Source organism: Mugil cephalus, chromosome 3 (assembly GCF_022458985.1).
Source record: "Mugil cephalus isolate CIBA_MC_2020 chromosome 3, CIBA_Mcephalus_1.1, whole genome shotgun sequence".
NCBI lineage: Eukaryota > Metazoa > Chordata > Actinopteri > Mugiliformes > Mugilidae > Mugil > Mugil cephalus.
The window spans coordinates 25,800,865-25,826,889 of record NC_061772.1 but is presented as its reverse complement, the minus strand read 5'-3'; the positions used below and the strand labels follow the sequence as shown (position 1 = coordinate 25,826,889).

Sequence of the window (26,025 nt, the reverse complement as noted above, 5' to 3'; positions counted from 1 at the left end):
CATTGTGGGCTTAGGGGGCAATTGGAAAGTCTGTTTGTGTTGCGTGATGTTGCACTTATGTTTTGTTGTTGTCCTTTTAGCATGTTAATATTAGCGAATATTAGCGAAATGGTGCGATGAGTCTGAAGGCGCCGCTCTTGTCTTCGCCACTGACAACAAACATCTTTTTTTTTAACAGGTTTTAGACTCCAACTGACACAAATAATTTTCTCTTCTCAAGCACCTTTTGGTCCAAAAAAAAATTATATTAAAGTCTGAGCGATTCTCCTCATTTTCATTTTTGTTTACGTATTATTATTTTTGTTTTTAAGTTTGATTTGCTCAGATTTTCTCTAATTGCTCCAATTAAAAATAAATCAGCCTGTTTAATTCTTATACAGATGTATAACATACATTTTTCACAATTACATCCATAAATGTTTATTGTAAAAATCTTCGTTTTCACAAGAAGACGTCTCAAGGTGTCGATGTCGGTGTCGATATTTTTTTAGCCTTGGTATTACTTGGTATCGGATCGAAAGGAAAAATAGTGGTATCGAACGCCCCTAGCACAGGTGCATCTTGGGTGATAAGCGGCCGAGTTGCGTTCATATCACAACTGGGACATTTCATTTCAGTCTCTGCGAGACTGCGATTCACAAATAAAAATCACATAAAAGCAGCAGACCGAAACATATCATGTTGAATAAGAAAAAAGAAAAGTTTAATTAAGTCAAACAGTATGGCGATTACATGTTGCAAGTGTTAAGGAATATTTTCATATGAATATTCACGAGTTATACGTAGACCAAGGAACTTATAGTGGATATCAAAAAAAGGTTGATTTTGTCTTTATTTAACTTGATGTGGCTGATTCTTTTATCAAGACAAAAAGGAATAGATAAGATCTTTTAAAATACTTAAAAATGTGGAAAGGCTTCACGAATTTGCGTGTCATCCTTTCGCAGGGTCCATGTGCTTGATCAGGCAGCACATAAGATAACCAGAAATCGACACAGACAGAGAAGATTAACATGGCCTCAGTTTCAACCGGGCAATGACAATAATAATAACAACAAACAACTATAATAATAATAAACGTTTTATTTTTTTTTGCGCTGCGTTGAGAAACGGTCTGTAATAACTTTTATTCCTACTGGCTATGACGCTCCTGAACGCACCGCTGTGTCACCTGCAACCAGTGGGGCTTCAATGTAAATGGGAGGCGTTTTTTATCCTGGGAAAGAAATACCTAACGCCACCGTACAAGCCGTATTTTCAGCCTGCCAGTGCGGGGCCGACCCCGAGCACCATGGCTACGTTGATGTTTAGCTATAAACACATTTCGCGGCCGCTGTTTTGAGGCTCGTCGGTGTGTGGTGTCCCGGCCTGTCTGTCTGTCTTGCCCATCCGTCCTGAGTGCTCTCTGCATCGGTAGGTATCATCCCGGAGAAACCGGGGCAGGGACCCGGTTTCCCGGTGCACCACGTTAAAACGTCTGAACAGGCTCATTCTGCTCTAACTTAAAGGCACAACCGTGTTTTGGACTCAACGATGACCAAGCAATCATTTAGCCATTTTAGCCTTAATTAGCACGCTAGCATTAGCGCAGCCAGAGTTAGCTGGCCCCGGAAGCCACGTTTTTTTTAAATAAAAGAATAACAACAACCACAACTACGTCCTCACTCGATAAATCTACGTTATGATGCCAAGTGAATGCCCCACATTTAAAGTGTGCAGTAAACTTTATGCTGCTGCTGTTAGCCTCTGGATTTGGGAAGCTAGCGCTACCACAAATTTTCCCTTTCGATCTGATACTAATACCAAGGCTAATAACCCGATACCGATATCGATACTTGTAGACGTCCGCTTGTGTATATGAAAATTATGACTTTAACATTTATTTATAATTATTTAAAATGTATTTTACACCTCTGCATAAGAATTTAATAAGATTACTTCTCTCTAATCAGAGCAGTTAAATACAATCTGTGCAAAGCAACAAGTCAACTCAAAATCTGAGTAAATCACATTAAAAAAAAACAAACCTGCACTTAAACTAGACTGAGTAGCCTTCAGGTTAGAATTGAACTTTGACAACAAACATGTTGACATGATCTACTTGGTCTAGGTGCCTGTGATGGGCACTGTGATGTATTTTCACCATGTACCTGGATGTCGAGTGCATCTCTGAGTATCTCAGGTGTGGGCATTTTATACTTAGACTTTAATGAGCCACAAGGGAAATTATTTGGTCGCAGTATCTTAGTTGCACATAAAAGAAACACTTTTTCTTGGGATATCGGACTCGGTGTCGATATTTTTGATTGTGAAGGTCGATTCTATTCTAAACAACACAAATGCACAAAGACGTCTTAACTGGTCTCAAGCATGAGGTTTGGGTTAATTAATGAATTATCCGATATAACAGAGTAGTCGTGCAAAAAAGAAATGCGTCTTCTCCCCCCAAAGACCAAACAATCCCGATCTTATCTGCTTTCGGCGTCCTAACGGCACCGGCTTCGGTCAAGACCGTTGCTGGAATAACAGCTCCCCGTGAAGATCGCTGCAGATCACATTCCCCCCCCCCCCCTCACTTCCCACCGACACCTGCTGATGGTTGACTCTGTCCGGGACCCGATCAAGGTTTTCTCCGGACTGAGACACTAAGATTGTGATGCAGATATGCAGTCAGCTCCCCCCCCCCCCGTACCTCCACATCCAACGCCTTCGCCGCTTTTACCCCCCAGTGTGACAAACGAGGGTCCAGTAAAAACTGCTTAAAATTACTGTGTGCTGACTTAGGAAATGCCAGGAAGAAGAAGTGGGTTTTTAGGAAGGATTTAAAAGTCTCTAAGGACTGCGAGGCTCTATTGTAGAAAGGGATACTGTCCCAGAGTTTAGCAGCTGCTCCTCTGGTCGAGGTGTGGGCACATGGCTCAGATAAATATAAAGGGGCAAGACCATTGAGGCCTGGAAAAAAACAATTAAGAGAAGTTTAAAACCAATACGAAAGCGGACAGGCGGCCAGTAAGGGGAAGCTAAAGCTGGCGTGATGCAGTTCAGAGAGAACTGATGCAAGCCACCGTACATGGGAACTGCGATAATCTAATCTAGATGTGACAAAGGCACGGGTGATCTAAAGTCATCTGTCGTGTTAAACGGGTTGCAGTGCTTTGCAGGAAATGTCGCTCTAAGAGACGGGAATGTCTTAAAGATTAGAAAGTGCCTTTCATTCACGTATTTTGCCAACACACAGCATATAATTATAAAAATGTGTCTAGAAAGCTGCAAAGTTGAGCGCTTTTTTTTTGCGAATAAGAGGCGCATCTACTGTATCCTGCCCTGTTCCCGGTGAATTAATAATGCATGGCAGGAAAATGTTCTTTCATATTGATCATTTCAACTCATCTGCGGCTTCGTTGACGTCTGTTCTGCCTCTTTATCTCATCTTCCAGTTTAGATGCCGTGGCCGAGATGAGCGTGAAGGCTTTTGAGCTTGTCCCCGCCGTGGAGCGAGACCTCCTCATGGGCGACAAAGCTCGCATCAACATCGAGTGCATCGAATGCTGCGGGAAGCACCTGTACGTGGGCACCAACGACTGCTTCATCCACCACTTCCTGCTGGACGAGGCCACCTCCTCCAAGGGCAAGCCGAGCTACTCGGCTCAGAAGCTGCTGCACAAATACCTCGGCCTCAAGAAGCCGGTGGCGGAGCTGCGCGCCGCGTCCGCCTTGGAGCGCCTGATCGTGCTCTGCGACGGGATGGTGTTCCTCGTCGACATGGTCACGCTGGAGACCGTCCCGTCCGCGGCGGGGGGCGGAGCCAAGATCAGAGGCGTCACGTCTTTCTGCATCAACGAGAACCCGGTGAACGGGGACCCCTTCTGCGTGGAAATGGGCGTGCTCTCCTCCAAGCGCCGGACGGTGCAGATTTACATGGTGCACGAGGACAGGGTGCAGCTGGTGAAAGAGGTGAGCACCCCCGAGCAGCCCTGCGCCGTCAGCCTGGACGGTTACTTCCTGTGCCTCGCGCTCACCTCGCAGTACGTGATCCTGAACTACAGCACGGGAGCCTCCCAGGAGCTTTTCCCTTACAACAGCGAGGAGAGGAGGCCCATCGTGAAGAGGATCAACCGGGAGGAGTTCCTCTTAGCAGCACCTGGTGGCCTGGGTGAGTCAACGCAGGGTCAGGAGGACGGTTGTCATGAAGCTGCTATGAACTATAACTGGTTCATGTGTGATTTAAATGAGATGTATGAATCTGAACGTCTCTAAAAGATGGTGAGCTTAGTGTTTTTAGCAGTTGTCATGCTTGTGTTTTCCATTTTATTTGCATGAATGCCTCCAGTGAGCTCAAATAGTTTCATAGTTTTACGATTTAAGGGTTAAAATCTGTATTTTTTTATTTATTTTTTATGATTAATTGTCTTTAATAGGGCTCGGCGGGTATGATAAAAAATGTATTTCATGCTAATTTTTCAAAATTCTGACGGTATATTACCATATTTCACGTGTTCACAACATTTTCTACCGCTTCACTAAGGATTCACTATTTTACCGTGATGATGAGTAAACACTGTAGAATAATCACACACTAATAGTAAAACAGGTTTGCATGGCCCCCGTGTTCGCACTGACTACTGATGCGGAAATCCGGGGATATTTACAGCTCAGAGATAAAAACAACACAAAGAGAACTAAATGTTATCAACATGAGTGAAGGAACAATTTTTTAAGACGATTACGGTTTGATTTATTTATTGGTACTTAATCAAATTTCTGTTTAAATATGAACGTCTGTAATGTCAATAGCAGCGCAACTGGCTACAGTAACAATTGTAATCTGTGCAAAACCTTTTTCTTTTCTCATACATAAACAGCTAAAATTGGGGACAGCTTTACCCGAGGGACATGTCATACAAAGCAGGGACTGTCCCAGTCTAATCACCCTAAAAAAAAAATAAACCCAAAACAACTTTTATTGGCAAAAGTCCTCTCGCGTTCTGTTGCTTCATTTTTCAGATATTTCCATCTTCACCAAATGTCACAGTGACTCAGTCGCATCATGTGTGTTTAGCAGCGCTACATTGAAAATTGGTCTGAAACAAAGTCTCGGGGCGCAGAATGTTTTGAATGTTGTGTAATCAAATACCTGGACATAAATAGTTATATGAAACTAATGTGGAATATTTAATATTTAGTTAATTAGTTGTGAGACATCTTCTGTAGTTTTCACAGCTTTTCTGCGTCAGCTTGTTTTCTTTTATTTGTTTTTGTTTTTTGGTTGTTAAAGTAAACGCTGCCTTGTCACGTCCTGCTTCATCTTCTAAACCTGCATCTCCACATCCCACCACCTCCCTCCAGGAATGTTTGCCAACGCCGAGGGGACGTCTCAGCGGGCGCCGGTCAACTGGTCGGAGAGCGTGATCGGCGCCGCCGTGTGTTTCCCGTACGTGGTGGCTCTGGATGAAAGCTTCATCACCATCCACAGCATGTTGGACCAACAGCTCAAACAGACCCTTTCATTCAGGGACGGACACATTCTTCAAGACTTCGAAGGTGCCCTCACACCCTTAGGTCTAATTAGCTGTTTATTTATTAAAGTTCAATCGAGCATTTGTGGCTATTGTAACTTAGGATGTCCAGAATCTTTTAATATTCAGTATCTACCAGTCTGATTTTAAATAATCATAGTTACTGCAGAAATACACTCAGGCTTCTACTATGATTTTTTTTTGGCAGCTTTGAGTCCGACAACAAAGAGGAATAAGATGTTTTTGTGCTACGAGGATCCTAGTCCTGGTTTCTGTCCGATCGGGACATTCCCACTTATAACATCTAATGTGTTTTTGTCTCTTAATGGCCTTTCTTGGTTGCGCACAGTTCCCTGAATAATCAAAAGCAGAAAGCAGCCCACTGCTTAACAAATAGTCTGGCGTTGGCAAACTGGACAATGAAACCAAAAACCCTGTACTTCTTAATGGGATCTGCAGCACTTCAAACCATTTCCTATTCCAGGAAATGCTAAGGCTGGGTGTTATCATAAATAATAATCATAATAATAATAATAAAAAGCAGCTGAAGTCATGTTCTGCTCTGGAGATTTCAAGTGAAACACATTTTACTTGAAATTGAGCTGAAGCAGGAAACTCTCTTGGAGGATTTTGATGTGCTGCGCGTTATCTCTGGTTTGCCTGCGGTCGTTTGGAAATAACAGACGCACATAAAACTGTCTCCTTCCAGAGCTTTTTAAAGACTAAGAGAGAGAGACACTGGATTAAAATTAATGAAGTCATCTTCATAAACAGGGCACTTGTGAAATGGTGCCTGACTTGTTTTTTTTTTTTTTTTTTTTAGGGAAGGTCATTCTGGCGTCCACTAAGGCCGTTTACGTCCTGGTGCCGCTGCCTCTGGAGAGACAGATTCAAGACTTACTGGCTGGTCACAGGGTGGAGGAGGCGCTCGTCCTCACCGAGGGGGCGCAGAGAAATATACCCAAAGACAAGTTCCAGGTAACGAACCAGGACGGTTAAAATATATCGTGTTTGCAAGACAAATATTGACAGTATTTCTGCACCAGCTATATTATCTATATCTATATTTTTCGCTTCCTGTAGATTTTGCACAGAAGAATCCTGCAGCAGGCCGGCTTCATACAGTTTGGACAACTTCAGTTTCTGGAAGCGAAGGAACACTTCAAGTATGAGTCTACTTTGATCATTTCCCAGCTTTTATTGAGTTAAGTTTGTTTTTACCTGTGATAAAAAGTCTGATTTGAGTCTTAAAAGTAAATATTCAGACCTGACATTTTCCTTTATACACTACAAATCAAGCTGTGAGTGTCTAAGAATTTATTTTCTGGAGTTAATCTTGTATTGGAAACAGCAAATACTGCACATAAGTAGTCAGGTCGGTGTATTTATACTATTGAACTGCCAGACTAATATAATTTAAAATGATCGTAAACATTGAGGATTGCGTGGACGTGTTTAGTTCAGCTGTAATCTCACCATCACGTCTTCAGGAAGGGTCAGCTGGACGTGCGGGAGCTGATCTCTCTCTACCCGTTACTGCTGCCGGCCTCGTCTTCGTTCACGCGCTGCCACCCTCCTCTCCACGAGTTTGCCGATCTCAACCAGCTGGCGCAGGGCGACCAGGAGAAAGTGCTCAGATACAAGAAATTCCTCATCAGTTATTTAGGAGAGGTAACCGGAATTTTAAAAGCATTTTCGGTTTCACTCGTCGGATACGTTTTGTTAACATTTTTATTTCGCGTGTGCTCGCAGGTACGAAGCACGGAGGTGGCTAACGGCTGCAGGGAGGACGTGGACACGGCGCTGCTGAAGCTTTACGCCGAACAGGATCACGACAGCCTCCTGGACCTCCTGGCGTCAGACAACGCCTGCGTGCTCGCGGACAGCGTCCCGTGGCTGGAGAAATATCACAAGTGTGTAGTTCAAACAAATTATTTCTGTAGAAACTGAAACTCTTTAATTTCACACATTTCAAAACCTTTGCATTATTGTTTGTGTTTGCTTCGGCTGCCATATAAAGACTGATTAACCAGAATTATTAATCCCAGTGTGGTCATGTGCAATCGTGATGTGGTAATTAGCAAAAAGAAAAATAACACTCGGGGGGATATCTTGTGGGAATCGGGGTAATTTTCGTTAATTATTGCAGCTGTAAAATACACAAATTCCTAAAGGAGGAGCAGATTGAGATTTGTTGGGTAAATACTTTTCCTGGACCGGGCTGTTAATTAAATCTTTATTACTGTGTCCAGTTTAGTTACTGTACAAAAAAAAATAAAATAAATGTATCTTTGCTTCACTCAGTCTTTTTATTCTCTTTATGTCTTAGATATTTTGCACTTGGGCTGCTCTATCACTATAATGGTCAGGATTCAGCAGCACTTCAGGTACGTACGCCTGAATTTTTATCAGTTCTCATAGAAAAAATCTGCTGTAACCTCATGTTTCGGACTTTAAACATATTCTTTTTCTTTTCTTTTTTTATTTCCTGACAGCTGTGGATTCGCGTGGTCGATGGGGATCTGCAGGACTCCACGAGATCCGACCTGTACGAGTACATCGTGGACTTCCTGTGCTCCTCCTCCAACCTGGACCTGGTGTGGAAGTACGCGGACTGGGCCTTACGGAAGGATCCCACCGTAGGTTAACAAAAAAAATTTAACTCTGCAGTCAAATTAAGTTGATTCTCTGCCCTAGAAACCTAGAAATAGAAAAAAGAAAAACATTCCCAGGAAGCCAGTCACTTGTTTTGGTCCTTTCCAAAAATAAATATTATCTGGTAAAAGGTCTTCACAGAATTAGTGGCTATTTTTGGAACAGACAACATTTTTAACTGGTACCAAATTGTTTTTGGATTTGTACGCTCAACTACTCTAAGTATTAATATTATTACAGTATATAATACTATTATATGATAATATTTATTTGGAATTTTAAGTTTAGTTCCAAGAAAAACAAATACAAAGAAGTGGCTTAAACCTGACGTCCCAAGAACAGATGAATGGTATCATATCACCTGTGATAATGTTGTGATGGAAAGAATCATTTTCTCAATGAAACTTCAACAATCCAAATGTGAAGACATCTGGATGAAACAGAAAATGTGTATCTTCCTGAGACGCCCTTCTTTTGTTTAGGTCTTATTACTTAGACTGACTTTAATGATCCACGAGGGAAATTACTTTGTCACAGTAGCTTCATTGCACATAAGAGTAAACACTCATAGAAAACACAAGAAAGATAAAATAAAACGAGATTAAAGTAAAACAAAAATAAGTAATAACCAGCAAAAATACACCGTTAAAGAGAAACCGGGTCAAAATGAGTAACAATGTTATGAAGATGCGACCTCTTCATGGTCTACGTCACTGTGACGTCACAACGTTAGCAACGTTAGCTGGAGGCAAAACAGTGTCAAGCATCTGTTTTGACACTCACTTTTTTTGGGTGGGGGGGGCAAAATCAAAATCTAAAAAAACACTAACTTGAAGTTTTATCACATACCAGCCACTGCCAGTCTTGGAAACTTTGGTTTGGATTTGGCGATTAAAAGAAAGGACTGGAGTGACACATTTAACAACGCACACACCTCATATTAGATAAGATTAATATGTAAAGCATCATCAGTTTCAGCCTGGATAAACTTATGGGTTAGAATAAATCGTGAAATTCGTGAAAATTTAATCATTATTTGGAGGATTCTTGTTACATGTTAATGCTAATGCTAACTGCTAGCTAACGCAACATTAGTTGTATGTTTCAGTGGCGTCCAAGCAGAAGTTGCATTTACTACGTTACCCTCCACACTTTCTTCTTGTAATATCTTTGTTTAAGTGGCTTCACTTGATAAAAACAGACCAGACTTCGTCTCCTTTGTGTCCTTTGGTCAAATCGTCCATCGAGTCAGTGAGAGTGTCGGGGTCAGTGAATATAGTCTCATCAGTCAGAGTCAACTTTTTAAAATAACACTCACAGTCTTGGACAGTGAGTGTATCAGTATATTCTATAAAATATAAATTTTCCTCATCCATTCTTGCCAAAACAGCCTGTTGAGATATTTGCTAACTGGTGTTTACAGTGTCGAAGATGTTTTGCCTCCAGCTAAGCCCCGCCCCTCAAAAAAACATCACACTGTTAACAAACTGCGAAGCGGTTTATATGCAACATTGCTGACACGTGACTACTAATAAAAAATAAAATGGGGAAAACAACGCACACTTGAGTGGATGAAACAAACCACATTTTGTTTTTTGCGGTGTGTTGTTCAGTGTCGACATTAGGGCGGTCGTGAAATACCGTCTCTGACAGCGGGGGAATTGAATCTGGTCTCTCGGGTGATGAGCAGCTGTTTTTTCTCCGTTCACTACCTGCACCGTTGAGCCCCGATGGGATTTGCGTTCATATATATATATAACTCTTATCTGTTATGAAGCCGCCACGCTGAGGAGCACAAATATCCCAACTGAGAATATGCAGCGTTTTTTAGTTCTTGTATATGTGCTAAGCTAATTGCTAAGTTGTTGTGTGGTATCACAAAATAAGTACACACCGAACTTTATTTATGTCATTTTCTCTCTTTTGGGGGATGAATTACACTCAAAAAATCAGTAGAACGGACAAAAACTGGGGCAGATTTAAAACGCACACTGTGTTTAAGTCACACGATATTTTATCAAACGGGCATTTTCATTTTTTAATACCACGATTATCGACATTAAAAAAGATGTCATGCTATAACAATATAAGTTGCTGTTATAATAACCTCCCCCTCTTTCCCTTTTTGTCCATAGATAGGTGTCCACATTTTCACCAAGCGTCCCATCGGTAAAGAGCATCCGGAGCTGAATCCCGACGATGTGACCGCCTACCTGGGAAAACACAGCCAGGCGTTGCTTCTGTACGTAGAACATCTGGTGCTGGAGAAACGGATACAGGTACATTTATTAAAGAACAATTAAAAAAAACTGTTAATGAGAATGAGTGAGACGCGTCGAGCTTTCAGGCTCAGATAAAATGCAGGATCGTATTTTCGAAGCGCATTGACCAAGTTGCAGACAGACAGATTGATTAAAACACAAACGCACAAAAAGAAAGAGAGAGAAAAAACATTTGGCTGAGGTTCTGCTTCAGTGTTGACAGAGTTGAAGTATTGTTGTGGTTTTGTAGCTGACTCAGAAGTTGATCTTCCTGGCAAGTAAAGCAAGCGCAGCGAGTGGAATTTCCCTGCGGTGTCGGTTCTTTGATGTGTTGAACGGCTTTGTTGTTACGATTATTATTATTATCATTATTATTATTATTATTATTATAGACACTTCAGTCACAGAGTTTAAACCACAGTCTAAATATGAGTTTATTTTGGGAAAGTAGGTCAGTGAGACGCACCTATGAGCTCGGTGAATTCGGGTTGTTTTGTCCCAGACCCCAAAAGCAGAACACACAACACTAAACTAAATCACATGAGGTCATTCCCTCTTTAGTTTTTTTTAATATATATATTCTTTTGTGATGTAGTTTTTGTTAATATTCATATTAATTGAGTGGAAAAAGCACTGAGCCAAGTTCATTTTTTATATAGGATTGTTTCAGGATAACTTGTTCAGATTTTTACTATTTTTTTCATCCGAACTTGAACGTGTCCTGTCTGTTTTTTTTCAATGCAGAAGGAGAAGCTGCACACTCACCTGGCCGTGTTGTACCTGGAGAGGGTCCTGTCGCTGTTGTCCGAGTCGCCGAGAGACAAAGAGCGGCTGAACAAAGCCAGGGACAAGCTCCAAGCCCTGCTCAGGGAGTCCAGCCTGTACCGTGTACAGTTTCTTTTAGGTGAGATTACCAGCTGTCTTTCTATTTTGGGGTACAATCTTATTTAAATCAGCCGACCAATAAATCAGTTTAAGATATATGGAAGAAGCAGGAAGTGTCGCGCTAAATTAAGAATTATTACCTCACTTTGTTGGTTGTTGTTTGTTAGATCACTAAAATACGGCGTAGAAACTGTTTTCCTGTTGTGAAATATGGAAACATTCAAGTTAAATAATATCGGACTTGGTTTTCTCTCTATAGATCTTAAACTTAACCTTGTGTTTTCTCTGTGTTCAGGTAAAGTGGAGAAGTGTGAACAGCTGCTGCCAGAACGTGCAACACTACATGGAAAACTGGAGGAGCACGACAAAGCGCTGCACATACTGGTGCACCAGCTCAGAGACTTCCCGTCCGCCGAGGCCTTCTGCGTCTGGGCCTCTTCCAGCCGAGACTCGTCGTACCGACAGCAGCTATTTCACCTGCTCCTGGGAGTGTATCTGGATGGAAGTGGCTCGGGAGGAGCAGGAGGTGGAGGAGGTAGTGGTAGCAGTGGGGAGCTGGAGATGGCGGCGGTCGACCTCCTGAATCGACACGGCGAGGTGTTCGACGCCGTCCGTGTCCTGAGGATGCTCCCGGAGGGATGGTCGCTGCAGCTGCTGAGGCCGTTCCTGAATCGAGCCATCAGGGCCAGCGTGCACACCTGCCGCACCTCGCAGATCGCTCTGGGGTTAGCGCACACGGAAAACCTGCAGCTGCTCCACGACAGGGTGAGGAACACACCACGGTCCTGGTGGTTCTAGTAGACGGAGCCACGGCTCCTTTAATACTGACGAGTATGAAGAGAAATCCTGGTTTAACTAAATGAAAGAAACGCTGTAAAGATTAGTCCTTTAATGTTTTAAACCAGTAAACAGATCTGTCCTTCCTTGCTTCATGCATCCTTCCTTCCTTCCTTCCTTCCTCCACTCATCCTTGCTTCATGCATCCTTCCTTTCTTCCTTCCCTCCATTCTTCTCTCCACACTTCCTTCCTTAACTCTTTCCTTCCTTCCCTCCGTCCTCCCCTCCCCTCCACTCTTCCTTCCTTCCTTAACTCATTCCTTCCATCCTCCCTCCTTGCTTCCTTCTCTCCATCCTTCCCTTCATCTTTCCTTGCTTCCCTCTGTCCTTCCCTCATCCTTTCTTCCTTAACTCCTTCACTCTGTCCTTCCTACCTTTCCTCCTTCCCTCTGTACTTCCTTCCTTCCTTCCTCCCTCCCTTCCTTCTTCCCTCCTTCCCTCATCCCTCCTTCCTTACTTCCCTCCGTCATTCCCTCATCCTTTCCTCCTTCCTTAACTTCTTCCATCCGTCCTTCCTTCCTTCCTTCCTTCCTTCCTTCCTTCCTTCCTCCCCTCCATCCTTCTCTCCACGCCTCCTTCCTTAACTCTTTCCTTCCTTGCCTCCGCCCTCCTGTCCACTCTTCCTTCCTTCCTTAACTCATTCCTTCCATCCTTCCTTCCTTGCTTCCTTCCCTCCATCCTTCCCTCATCCTTCCCTCCTTAACTCCTTCTTTCTGTCCTTTTTACCTTCCCTCCTTCCCTTTCTCTCTTCCTTCCTTCCCTCCTCCCTCCATCCCTCCTTCCTTCCTTCCATCCTTCCTTCCTTGCTTCCCTCCATCCTTCCCTCGTTCTTCTCTCCTTCCTACCTTAACTCCTTCCATCCGTCCTTCCTACCTTTCCTCCTTCTCTCGGTCTATTCTTCCTTCCTTCCCTCCATCTCTCCCTCATACTTCCTTCCTTCATTCCTTCCTCAACTTCCTTCCTCTCTTCTTTCCTTGGTTCCCTCCATTCTTCCCTCCGTCCTTCGCTCCTTCCTTTCTTCCTTCCCTCCATTCTTCTCTCCACACTTCCTTCCTTAACTCTTTCCTTCCTTCCCTCCGTCCTCCCCTCCCCTCTACTCTTCCTTCCTTCCTTAACTCATTCCTTCCATCCTCCCTCCTTGCTTCCTTCTCTCCATCCTTCCCTTCATCTTTCCTTGCTTCCCTCTGTCCTTCCCTCATCCTTTCTTCCTTAACTCCTTCACTCTGTCCTTCCTACCTTTCCTCCTTCCCTCTGTACTTCCTTCCTTCCTTCCTCCCTCCCTTCCTTCTTCCCTCCTTCCCTCATCCCTCCTTCCTTACTTCCCTCCGTCATTCCCTCATCCTTTCCTCCTTCCTTAACTCCTTCCATCCTTCCTTCCTTCCTTCCTTCCTTCCTTCCTCCCCTCCATCCTTCTCTCCACGCTTCCTTCCTTGCCTCCACCCTCCTGTCCACTCTTCCTTCCTTCCTTAACTCATTCCTTCCATCCTTCCTTCCTTGCTTCCTTCCCTCCATCCTTCCCTCATCCTTCCCTCCTTAACTCCTTCTTTCTGTCCTTTTTACCTTCCCTCCTTCCCTTTCTCTCTTCCTTCCTTCCCTCCTCCCTCCATCCCTCCTTCCTTCCTTCCATCCTTCCTTCCTTGCTTCCATCCTTCCGTCCTTGCTTCCCTCCATCCTTCCCTCGTTCTTCTCTCCTTCCTACCTTAACTCCTTCCATCCGTCCTTCCTACCTTTCCTCCTTCTCTCGGTCTATTCTTCCTTCCTTCCCTCCATCTCTCCCTCATACTTCCTTCCTTCATTCCTTCCTCAACTTCCTTCCTCTCTTCTTTCCTTGGTTCCCTCCATTCTTCCCTCCGTCCTTCGCTCCATCCTTTCTTCCTTCCGTCCCTCCAACCTTCCTCTGTTCCTTCCTTCCTTAACTTCTTCCTTCCTTCCTTCCTTCCTTCCTCTCTTCCTTCCTTCCTTCCCTCCTTTATAAAATAACTACATAATTGAGTCTCCGTAGTTTATTTGTCTTAACTCGTCTCTTGTTTTACTTTATTATTTATTTCTCCTCCTCTGCAGCTGAAGGAGCGTAAGAAGCCCATCTTTGTGTCGGAGAAGAAAGGATGTCACCTGTGCCACAACACCTTCAGCGACCCGGCCGTGGTGTGTCTTCCCGGCGGCGTCCCCGTCCACACTCACTGTGTCGCACAGAGAGTCAGAGACTCTCCCACTAAGAGACAGTTGACTAACAGCAGTAACCACACGTGAGACACACGGACCCTTCGTGTGACGGGACAACAGCGGGACGCACCGAGGAAAAAAAATTAAAAAATAAAGCACAGAAACACATCTTTCCTCAGCGGGAAGAAGAACCAGAAACACAAACAGGAAGCTGGGCCAGTGCGAATGTGCGCAGAGAAGGAACTGATGATTTCAGCTATTTATTCATGTGCTGCATTTATACCACAGAGTCAAAAAAAAACGTTTCAGTTCTGTGCCCGTCCCGTCTCCTCTTATACACTTTAAACCCGACAAAACCGCTTGAACACACGATATTTCAGTCCTTGTTGCGCATGAAAAGCATTACAGCCGTCACAGCTCTGCTCTAATCAACTCATAGACGAGTGTCGTATTAATTCTGTCCTAAGTTGCACATTGCAGCGTTAGGTTTTAATGTGAAATACTACAAAGACCCATGATTGAAACGAGTCTGTTATGTGGGTCTTTCACAGTGTTTGGTTCTGATCTGGTCTCGTTGTTGCTGCTGCTTTTCTGCCCTCGACCGTAAGAACGAACGAGCAGACGTCACATCTCAGTCGGTGAATTGATCCGAACTCGTTGGTTTTCCAGTAACGTTGTTATCGAACTGATAAAACGTCGTCTTATGTTGGTCCCACTAATCGTCACTGAGTCAGTGCTCAAACTACATCAAGGACCAATCAGATTCCTCCTTCCTTCCTACTTTTGTTTCTCCCTGAACTCCTTCCTTCCTTAACTCCTTTCTTCCTTCCTTCCTTGCTTCCCTCTCTCCTTCTCTCCATCTTTCTTTCCTTCCTTAACTCCTTGCTTCCCTCTGTCCTTCCCTCCCTCCCTCCATGCTTCCTTCCGTCCATCATCCTTCCTTCCTTACTCCCCTGTCCTTTCTTTCTTCCCTCAATCTGTCCTTATTTCCTTCCTAAACTCCTTCCTTGCTTCCCTCTTTCCTTCCCTCCTTCCTTCCTTCCCTTCCTCCACACTGCCTTCCTTCCTTCATTTCCTTGCATCCTTCCTTCCTTTCCTTTCTTCCCTCTGTCCTTCCTTCCTTAACTCCTTCCCTTCTTCCCTCTTTGCTTCCCTTTGTCCGTCCCTCCTTCCTTCCTTCCTTGCTTCCTTCCTTCCCTCCCTCCCTCCTTCCACGCTTCCTTCCTTCCTCCCTTCCCTCCACACTGCCTTCCTTCCTTCCCTCCCTCCCTCCCTCCCTTCCTTCCTTAACTCCTTCCCTTCCTTCCTTCCGTCCTTCCTTCCCTCCCTCCCTCCACGTTTCCTTCCTTCCTTCCTCCCTCCTTTCCTTCCTTCCTTCCTCCCTCCCTTCCTTCCTTCCTTCCTTCTTCCGTGGGTCTTTCACAGTGTTTGGTTCTGATCTGGTCTCATTGTTGCTGCTGCTTTTCTGCCCTCGACCATAAGAACGAGCAGACGGTGAATTGATCCGAACTCGTCGGATTTCCAGTAACTTTTATTATCAAACTGATGAAACGTCGTCTTACGTTGGTTCCCACTAATCGTCACTGAGTGTAACCCGGGAGAGTCAGTGCTCGTACTACATCAAGGACCAATCAGATTCTTCTAAACCTTGTGCAGAATAAAATAACTCTTTGCTCATGAAACGTTGTGGAACATGACGGCTGATGTCGTGGCCCAGTGGGAATCTGCAAGCGGCTCGACATCAAGCTCCGTTTCTGTCTGGCTTATGGCTTTGAGTAAAATAAATCATGAGTGGATCTTCGCCGCTCACCATCATGGATCTGTGCAATATCTCTAAAATGTTAAATGAGTGGAAATGGTGTCATCCTGAAATAATTGTACTTGATCCCCAAAATATAAAGTAACACGGTTATGAAAGATTTGCTCAGTTTTAGCGTTTAGCTCGGGTGTAAGAGCATGTTTTATTGTGATGGACGGCATCATGGAGCTGTGTCCCAGATGATGAGGGACTAGAGAAATGTGCAGGACAGACAGAATAAAAGTGGAGTGACGGACACGTCATGAATTTAAAGCTCGAGGAATTGATCGGCTCAGAGGAGGCAGGAAAAAAGGGATTATTGGACGAGAGCGGGGAAGGAGGTAGAAACTGAAAATGAAGTGATTCTGACAGATGAAGAAACTGAGCCGGACAAATCTGCCTCACGGCTTCACACCGATCAGCCACAACATTAAAACCACTGACAGGAGCAGTGAATAACATTTAAATCATCTTGTGATAATTCAGCGTTCTGCTGGGAAACTTTTGGACCTGGTTTTCATTTGTGTGGATGTTACTTAGACATGTAGCACCCACCTAGACCAGACCAGACACCCCCCCCCACCCCATAGAAATCACATTACTTGATGGTCTCAGGATGCAGCCTGACACAGACATGCACAAGAACATCACAAAGCGTTGACCTGGACTCTAAATTAACTAGATCCCAAACTGATCAAGTATCCGTGGGAGGATCCACAGAGGCCCCGCCCCTTAATCCACAGGCCCCCACTAACAACATCCTGTTTCCAGACGTCACAGGACACCATGTCCATTCTCTAAAGAGACGTACATTATATCATTATGACTGATTGGTGTTTAAAACGGTACGATTATTGAATCATTTCACACTCTCGTTGTGTTTTGTTGAAAACTCGTTAGGGTCAGTGAGGCCACGGAAGGATGAGTTGACCAGAAGGTGGCAGTAATATACAACAAGTTAAAAACACACAGTCTGATCCACTGAATCGTGGAAATCACTCCTTTACCCTTACTCTACTGAAGGATTTTAATTTTTTATATATACTTCATAAACTTCTCTCCCAATAAGCTTGATTTTATGTCTTTCCCACATCACACATAATTACTGACTTATACCACGGCCTTTCACTGGAGCTGTGTGATTAAAAAAAAAAAGACACTGAATTACAAACCTATGATGCTTAACACTACATCAGGCGTACTGCGACTGAGTACGACCTTTCCACTACATCTCCACGTTAAGTTGCTGATTGGGACAATTTAACACTTAAATGCACCATACTGTGAGAAAACGAAACCTTTTATCATCCACAACTCTGATGGCCGAGCTCATATAGTTCAACTTGATACATCTCAGCTTTTATAACCGCTTCCTAAAACATTTGTGGATGCTACATGTCTGACATCCACCTGAATGAAAGTTTCCCAGCAGAAGACTGAATTGGCACAGGACGGTTTAAATGTTATTTACTTCTCCTGACAGTGGTTTTAATGTTATGGCTGATTGGTGCACTTCTCATAACTTCTCTCTGTGTTGTTATTTTAAGTTATACAAGGAGGCCCGTTAAGTGAGCTACACTGAAATTCTTCTAACAGATGCTTTGCATAAGCTGTGAATTTGAAAGTGAGTCAAACTGAGATGTGTTGCAGTTTTGCTAACATCCGTAGCTCAAGGAACCAGACTAAACAAACGTCAATGTTTTTTCTCTTTTTTCTTTTTGTAATAGCCCAGACAACTGAGACTTCATTAACTAATGTCTGTTTTGTTACAGATAATTAGAAAAAGTCTCAGCCTTGTAAATCTGGACAACAGAATACTGTTAAATAAGACCAAAGAAAAGCATGGAGGTAAACAGTGATTCAGACTGTGAGTGAATTCCAAGTACAGCCGATTTACATAATCATGTTTAGTTTCTGTCAAGGTTTTCCCTCATTCCTCCGTTGTTGGAGTTTGTGCGTCTCTTGCCGCCTCAGATAACAAAGAGTTTTTCAAATTGTGCGACACAGTTAGACATGTTTTCCCCGGCAAAGCGTCACCTCCGGCGTATATTTAGGAGCATGTCCCTGATCCTGACTGTTAACGCTAAATAAACATATTATGCACCTGCTCACAGCCACGCTCGTCTGAGGGGGAACATTCATGAGGTCCAAGCTGCACTTTACCGTTATCTGACACGTTACACAGCGTTTCTGGGAGCAGGGGAGGACGAAGCCGAGCTCTGTGATGACGAGACTGTGAAGAACGTTCCCGGTGAAGCCGACGTCCATTTCTTTGAAAGAGGTGTCACGATTAAAAGGTTAAAGCCGTAACTTCAGCGCTCTGGAGCAGAGGCGATTCTAGAGTCTACTGTGGCCCCCAAACACAAATTTCCGAGCCGGGGGGGGTTCTGACCAGAGTTCATCACCAATATGTTATAAATAATCTGACACCAACAAAAAATCCATGAAGTTTTTTAAATTCCAAATGTGAAAATACAATGATAAAGAACAATAAAAAAAAAAGGTTGTTAAAAATAAAAAAACAAGGTTGTTACAGTACATTGTAAATAATTTAGCTTCATATAAATATAAAATGTAAATAAAATAAATAAAACCTGTTTTAGTAGCAGGTGACTTGTCATGATGAGGGGTAGGAGTTGCTGTCCTGCTGGAGGTGGATGTTGCTGGAACTGCTACAAAAAACAACAACAAAACAGGGTAAATATATAAAGAATTGATACGTGGCATGTCACATTCACAGCTGTCTGTTTTGTGTTCATAAATTTAAGTAGTGATCCTGAAGAGAGATAAGAGAGAGATTTTTAATTGTTCATCTTGGAGATAGGTTTGATTATTGCATAACATTCATAGATTAATGGTTTAATGCTGTTTTTCCATCAAAATCACTCCAAAACATGTTATACTTCAACCAACACCCGTCCAGTCTCCGGCTCTTATCCTCACAAAGGTGCATCAGCCTGACGGAGACCCCCACATTCTTGCACTTTTCAGCAGGTGGAAACTAAACAGAGTCCCCCAGACCTGCATAGATGTAAAGTCCATAGACAGGACCAACGATGGCAGAGAGAAGAATAAAGAATGATGGACCACACATGGTGCAGACTTTCGGTGACAGTTTTAGGTGTATAATGGTTGGTGGGCGGGCCCAGGTTTGTCACGTTGCATTCCAAGCATAGCAGCACTTGAGACTCGCTCAAGCAACTCTGCGCTATTTGTTCCGGATACGACTGTCACTCAAAGCGAGAACGTACTTAATTATGCGCTGGTGTTTGTAGACATCCACATGTGAAGATGTGCAACGTTCTTCCCACTTGAAGCTGAAAAGGCATTCAAAAGGGATTTTCACAGTCAACTTTTAAAATCATGTCAAACATTAATGTCAGTAGAAAAGACTTTTTCCCTGCTCATAATGTTTCCTCATTCAGGATATAAAACTGATGAGCAAAGTAGTAATTCAGCCCTTATTTTGGATGGTGTGGTTTGTGGTGTCGTTAAACTGAGCCAAACCATAAAATGCTACCATAAAATTATTTAGCCAACACAACTGACTAACAAAGGGTTGACAAAATAATAAAAACGTATGGATACATACAAACCATGATACTGGGTTGAATTAGAATATACACGTTTTCACTGATGTACCCAATGAACTGGCAAGCAAGTGTAAACTCGTGAAAGTCCTGCAGTGAAAACGTCTCTTGTGTTTTGTTTTTTGCAAAATATATGCTGAACTGAAAGTGTATTAAAAGTGCAAATTAAAAGGGCTCTTGTGAATCTGTAAATATTTTGTAACTTATATCACCGCTGCAAATAGCATCCATTTAACCGTATAAAGGCTAAAGTATTTGCCTATAACATTCACACAACCAATGATTATGCAGAAGAAAACTGCTGTTACAGGTGGTTGGTAGCTTTTAATGGGTTGTTCTTAAGTTAAATATTTATTATTTAAATTGTTAGCCCACTAGTATAATTGCCTAAGTCATATTCAAATGTTTTTGTAAAACAAGAAAAACATTGTACTTTTTATTGATATTGTAAAATATATATAATTTTACAAGCTAAATAAATTTAATAATATATATTGTATATTGGGTAACAAAAACTAATTTTGTCACTATAATGTAATTTGACAGAAGTATACTAAAAAAAAAATGAAAATGAAACGTAAGAGCTAAACTAAACTTTAAACGAGAATGCTAACGTAAACGTAGCTAACAACGATGCTAACACCAAATCAACAGTCGTCTCTCGCTATTCGGGTTTTTAATTTTTATTTCTCTACTTCTACTTTTTTCACTTTTTTCACACAAATACAAAAAAACATACATAACATAAAAATAAAAAAAGGAAAAATGAAAGAAAATCCAAACTAACTGTTTAAGTAAATATCGCTCTATCTCGCGAGACATGACCAACGACATCTCGGAAATTCCACAGGGCGTATTGCGTTGCTACGACAACCAGTGGGAAAGAAAACGGCAACCATGGCAACCGTTTGACTGATTTTTTTTTTGTGGCCGGTGGCGATTCTTGGAGGAGGTTTTGCCCCCATCTAGCGCCACTGCATGTCCTGCGTTTGGAGGGTAAAAAAAACAAAAACAAAAATGAACAGCACTGGAGGAAAAAAAAGAGAAACCTAACTAAAACTGAGAGAAGCCATGGCTGACACAGAGGAGATTCAAGTGACACTGAGGTAACTAGCATTATCATCTAAATTTAGGTTGTACAGTTAACTCTTAGTAAATAAATCACAAATTGTACGAATATTTGTTATATTTAGCATAAACATGCAAGTTAACCCTTAAGAGATCCTTTAAAATCATGTGTCCCTAATGACAAAAAAGTAAAAGTAATATTTTTTTCCACTTTAAAGGACTCAGTCATTTAAAACTACTTCAGCCTTAACTATACATATAAAAGAATGATTATTTTGTGTTTGCTCTCAGTTTATGTTTTATTGATTTAGTACAAATTATGTTACAAATCTGTGCAAGGCCTTTACAAGTTTAACACTGGCCAATATGTTTGCAAAACTCCAAATAATTCAGCAAAAAAAAAGAAATTAAAATATTAATATTAATTTCCGTAATTCACATTTCACTGAATATTTACTTATCATTATTTTAAGGGCCTCAGATGGTTCAATGTTTGGCAGCAACATTGATTTTGATGCATCGCTATTTTTTTCTGTAATGGCAAATTTGAATGAAAACTCTTATATACACTTTGTTCACTGTTTGTTCACACACTTATATATCCTAAGGATATACAATGTCCTCTTCCTAAATACTGTTATAAAGTATTATATTTCCCTCCACTTTAAATAGGTCAGTCTTTAAAAATTACTTCAGTCTGAACTATACATATTCAATAATTATTATTTATTTGTTGTAAAGCCTTTAAAGGCTAATGTTTATAAAACGCCAAAATCTTTTATCGAAAAAACAAAAAACACATTTTACTGAATATTTATTTTAAGGGCCTCACATGGGTCAATGATGGGCAGCAACAGAAACAGAGACAGAGACAAAGATAGTGTATGTGTCTGGGTGTGAGAGTACTCGAGCTCGAGTGGAGCAGAGGCAGCAAATGGACAGATTTTGCTTCTTGCATGTGCACCTTCCACATTTGCAGCAGGTGCTGCCAGCTCTTTCAATTATGTCTGTGTAAAAGGCCTCCTGACGTGACTATTACTGATGACAGAGGCGCCTGTAGCAGCACCTGCAGATTTGCAGCTATTCCTGCAGCGACTGAGCAGTGATGGCGCTCTCTCTTCTTTGATGTGTGGGGTCACCAGCTTTTCTCCCACCTCTTCAATGTTAAAGCTTCATCCAGTCTGGTTTTCTGCTGCTGCTGCTAGGATGGCCACATTTCAACCAAGTTGTAGAAGAGGGTCAAAATGAGCAAATGAGAAGGTCAGGTTTGTTTTTGGTGAATTGTGCCAACCAGGGCCAGTTCTCTCCTGAGCAGCTCGTCTGTCAGTGCGAACGAGGTAAAAAACGAAAAAATTATCACAAGTAATGATGTGTCCCTGGAGCCCTTGACTTCCGCAGCTGCTATACCTACGTTCACCTGCAGTCTCCAGACATACGTTTTGAGATTATAGGTTATATAATCTCTTTATATCTTTATTCCATGTTTGGCCATCTTTTTGGCATGCACTGCCTGAAGTCTTACCTGCCTCTGAATGGGACAAACTGTTCATCCACGCAGATGTCCCCATCCGGGCTTAACCGCATCAACATGGGGTGCATCCATCCGCAGATAGCTTGTCACTACGGTATCGGGGTCAGGAAGCTTGTTGTCGAACCGCAGTGTTCGGCAGATGTGGTGAAATCTCTTGTGGGACATGAAATCATCTTGATTTGTCACTGCAGAGCATGAGAGTTGATTCGGTTTTTGACCTGTGAACACAGGTCAAAACAAGCAGCCACATGTAAGGATGCAGTTCCTCCGTGTCCACAATATGCTAAAGGATTTCATCCATCAGCAGTAGTGCAAAGCTGGAATCGGGTCGCAGCATGTGTAGGTCCCCTCTGGCTTCTGGTATATAGTGGAGCATCACAGTGTTTGTGGTAGTCCATCCCTCCCCTGCGTTTATCCATCTCCCCTCCGTTCTCATCTTCACATATGTCAGAGCTGGACTCCAGCTGGTTTGTTTCTACCTCTGAGGCCTCCTCCATGTGAGCCTCAGAGTCCTGGGAGGAGGATGAGGAGCACATAAACAACCAGAGCAAGACCCGAAACAAAGTGCAAATTTGTTTTGGCTCTTGCTCTACAACATTTTTTATTATTGAATTAGTTTATAACGCAGTTTGTGGCCTTCTAAGAGAAAAAAGCGACACACGCTCATCATTTCAATAGCATGGCACCCTTGCAGAAAACCGTACAAAGCGTGAAATTTTGTCGCCTGCACTGAAAGGGGAAATAGTAACTATAAAAATGCAATTAAAGGCCAGTAGTCCACAATGAAATCTCAACCTAGAGAAATGCATTTGTTCATGTTAAGATAAATGTGGGATCAAAAAAAAGCATTTTCAAAGGTTTTCAAGAGGACTTTTTTTGTCCCAAGGAAAGAATGTGTTGTTTTTCCTGTATCTTAGCCAGTTTACTTATTCAAGAAATGGACACAGCAGTTGTAAAAAACACAGCCAAAATGTCTTGAAAATAAAAAATGTACCCGGGATCTCTTATGGGTTAATTTCATAACAGAAGTTTATATGTAAAATAATTGATGGGCCTAAAGAGATTATATAAAAATATGTGGATTTTGAGAATATACCAATAACCTGTAAATAAAATATTTTATTTATCTGACAGTACAACTTATTTTTTCTTTAGTACTGATGAAGATCAAGTGGAAAATGTGCCAGAGATCACAGATATCTCAGACACCCAAGAGATTCCAAAGACCTCAGATGTCCCAGAGGTCCCAGAGGTCACAGATATCTCAGAGATCCAAGAGATTCCAAAGACCTCAGATATCCCAGAGGTCCCAGAGATCACAGATATCTCAGAGATCCCAAAGACCCCAGAGATCCTAGAGGTTCCAGAGATTCCAAAGACCCCAGTGATCCCAGAGGTCCCAGAGATCCCAGAGATCCCAGAGAATCCAAAGACCCCAGAGGTCCCAGAGATTCCAAAGACCCCAAAGACCCCAAAGACCCCAGAGATCTCAGAGATCCAAAAGACCCCAGAGATCCCAGAGGTCCCAGAGATTCCAAAGACCCCAGAGATCCCAGAGATCTCAGAGATCCAAAAGACCCCAGAGATCCCAGAGGTCCCAGAGATTCCAAAGACCCCAGAGATCCCAGAGGTTACAGAGATTCCAAATACCCCAGAGATCCCAGAGGTTACAGAGATTCCAAAGACCCCAAAGATCCCAGATATCCCAGAGATTCCAGAGATCCTAGAGATCCCAGAGATCCCAGATATCCTAGAGATCCCAGAGATCCCAGAAATCCCAGATATTCCCGATATCCTAGAGATCCCAGAGAACCCAAAGATCCCAGAGATTCCAAATGAAGGCAGAAGAAGCGAAAGAGGCGGAGGCTGCTTGAAGAGCACTTGTCAGTTTATTTTGATTGCAATTTTGATGTTGCTTCTTTGTGCTGCGGTTGGTGTCCTCTATATTCAGATGAATAGGCAGCAAAGTCTGAAAGCAGAATCCCAGGCGATGGCAGAGGAGGCATTCACTGCGTGGAACAAATTCAAGCAGATGCACAAAGAAAACGAGTACCTGACACAGTTTCTGAACTCCACTTTTCAAAACCTCACTGCCCAGGGATATGAGCATGATCAACTTAAGCTGCTCATAAATGCCACTTTGCACAATGTCACCTTGTTGTCAGCTGAAAACACCCGGTTCAGCCAGCTGCTGAAGAACATGTCGCAAGAAAAAACACAGTTGGAAAAGGAGACCGAAGAGCTGAGCAAGCTTTTAAATACAACCCTGGGCAACTGTAACCTTGTGGAAGAGGAGAACAGGAAATTGAATGTGATCCTCAATGAATCTCTGCGCCTCATCATGAAGGTTTCTGCAGATAAAAAGAAGTTGCACCTGTTGTTAAGCAGTGAACGGAGAACCTCTGCAAGGCTGGCGACAAAAAATCAACATCAGCGTTCAATCTTGTTCAACAGGAAGCTGTCCTTTCTATGGAGATTCTGCAACAAGACCACACTGGAGTGTTCACGCTGCATCCCTGGCTGGACCGAACACGCTTCGCGTTGCTTCTTCCTGTCCCCGAAACCAAGGAAGTGGGAAAATGCTCGCAGGGACTGCCTTTCCATGGGTGGTGATTTGGCTGTAGTTTTGACTACAGAAGACCAGGCGTTCTTGACCAACTTCACTTATCAGTTTGTACAGCAACACCCTGAAATAAAACTCCATTCGGCGTGGATCGGCTTGCAGGACATGGTGAAGGAGGGCACCCACTTCTGGCTCACTGGCACCACAGTCAAGTATGGTCTCATTCACTGGCGAAAACTGGAGCCAAACAATGCAATTGCTTCCTGGGACCGTGACAAAGCAGGGCAGGACTGTGTTGCCATTGTGCCGCCGAAAAAAATTGGAACGAAAGATTGGATGAACTCGTGGGATGATATTGTCTGTGTCGGCAGACGGCACTACATATGTGAAACCACTGCTCTGAATTTGACCTAACTGGCAGACTCTTGCACTCTTCTCTTCTTCTTCCACACAAGATCCTCTGATGCCCGCGACCTGTGGCATTTCTCCCTATGTATGTTGTGCAAAATGAATAGTCAGTCATGAGTCATGGATGTCACCACACCAGTTATTTGATCTTGCGAAAAAAAAAAGAAAAAAAAAATTAAAAAACGCTTTAACGCTCAAACATGTGTGTTTATTTTTTCCTGACAACTGTTGGTTTGTATACTGCACTTATTAACTACCACTTCAGAGTTGTTAATCATGATGTCACAACCTGATTTTATAGGTCACATAACTAATAACTAAAACAAAATGTCTCTTGAACATACATCAGTATTGTATTAACTAAACCGTCCTTGAAAGAAATTTATTTGACCTATATTTTAGTGTTTTAGTTTGGCCCAAGTCCCGCCCACAAACATGGAGGAGGAGGAGGAGCTTATATAACCTCCACTTACTTTGGCATCCAATTCTTTTACAGTCTATGTGTTATACCTTATGTTTATACCGTCCTTAACCACACACACTGATCAGGGCTCTGTGGATCATCCCACACATACTTGATCAGTTTGGGATGTAGTAAATCTGTTTTTCATGTTTTCAAAACCGTTTTTGTGTGTGTGTCTGTGTCAGGTTGCAACCTGCTGGGGATGGCTCAAGGAGTGTCATCGCTATGGGGTGGGGTGGGGAGGTGTGGTCTGGTCTATGTGGGTGCTACATGTATAAGTAACATCC

At 42.7% G+C, this 26,025-nt stretch overlaps 2 protein-coding genes across 2 annotated transcripts; both read left to right on the top strand.

The window, feature by feature from the left end:
• Window positions 1-1,139: 1,139 nt before the first annotated feature.
• tgfbrap1 (transforming growth factor, beta receptor associated protein 1) lies at window positions 1,140-15,208 on the top strand. Its single transcript, XM_047580175.1, has 13 exons — window positions 1,140-1,413; window positions 3,438-4,153; window positions 5,347-5,541; window positions 6,340-6,494; window positions 6,600-6,682; window positions 7,007-7,187; window positions 7,269-7,429; window positions 7,846-7,903; window positions 8,012-8,155; window positions 10,307-10,450; window positions 11,177-11,336; window positions 11,613-12,082; window positions 14,216-15,208. The coding sequence occupies exons 2-13, from the start codon at window positions 3,457-3,459 to the stop codon at window positions 14,402-14,404; spliced, it is 2,637 nt and encodes an 878-aa protein (XP_047436131.1). The 5' UTR covers window positions 1,140-1,413; window positions 3,438-3,456; the 3' UTR covers window positions 14,405-15,208.
• A 5,437-nt stretch (window positions 15,209-20,645) lies between these two features.
• Window positions 20,646-25,456, top strand: LOC125005419 (C-type lectin domain family 4 member M-like). Its single transcript, XM_047580771.1, has 2 exons — window positions 20,646-20,811; window positions 23,460-25,456. The coding sequence occupies exons 1-2, from the start codon at window positions 20,777-20,779 to the stop codon at window positions 25,279-25,281; spliced, it is 1,857 nt and encodes a 618-aa protein (XP_047436727.1). The 5' UTR covers window positions 20,646-20,776; the 3' UTR covers window positions 25,282-25,456.
• The last annotated feature ends 569 nt before the right edge of the window (window positions 25,457-26,025 follow it).

What these genes read in the sequence shown, in the direction of transcription:
- tgfbrap1 (XM_047580175.1), top strand. Translation starts at nt 3,457, where the DNA reads ATGAGCGTGAAGGCTTTTGAGCTTGTCCCCGCCGTGGAGCGAGACCTC. An exon ending in AGCAGCACCTGGTGGCCTGG is followed by an intron (nt 4,154 to 5,346) that starts GTGAGTCAACGC and finishes ACCTCCCTCCAG; the next exon opens with GAATGTTTGCCAACGCCGAG. An exon ending in TGCTGGAGAAACGGATACAG is followed by an intron (nt 10,451 to 11,176) that starts GTACATTTATTA and finishes TTTTCAATGCAG; the next exon opens with AAGGAGAAGCTGCACACTCA.
- LOC125005419 (XM_047580771.1), top strand. Translation starts at nt 20,777, where the DNA reads ATGGCTGACACAGAGGAGATTCAAGTGACACTGAG. An exon ending in GAGATTCAAGTGACACTGAG is followed by an intron (nt 20,812 to 23,459) that starts GTAACTAGCATT and finishes TTTTTTCTTTAG; the next exon opens with TACTGATGAAGATCAAGTGG.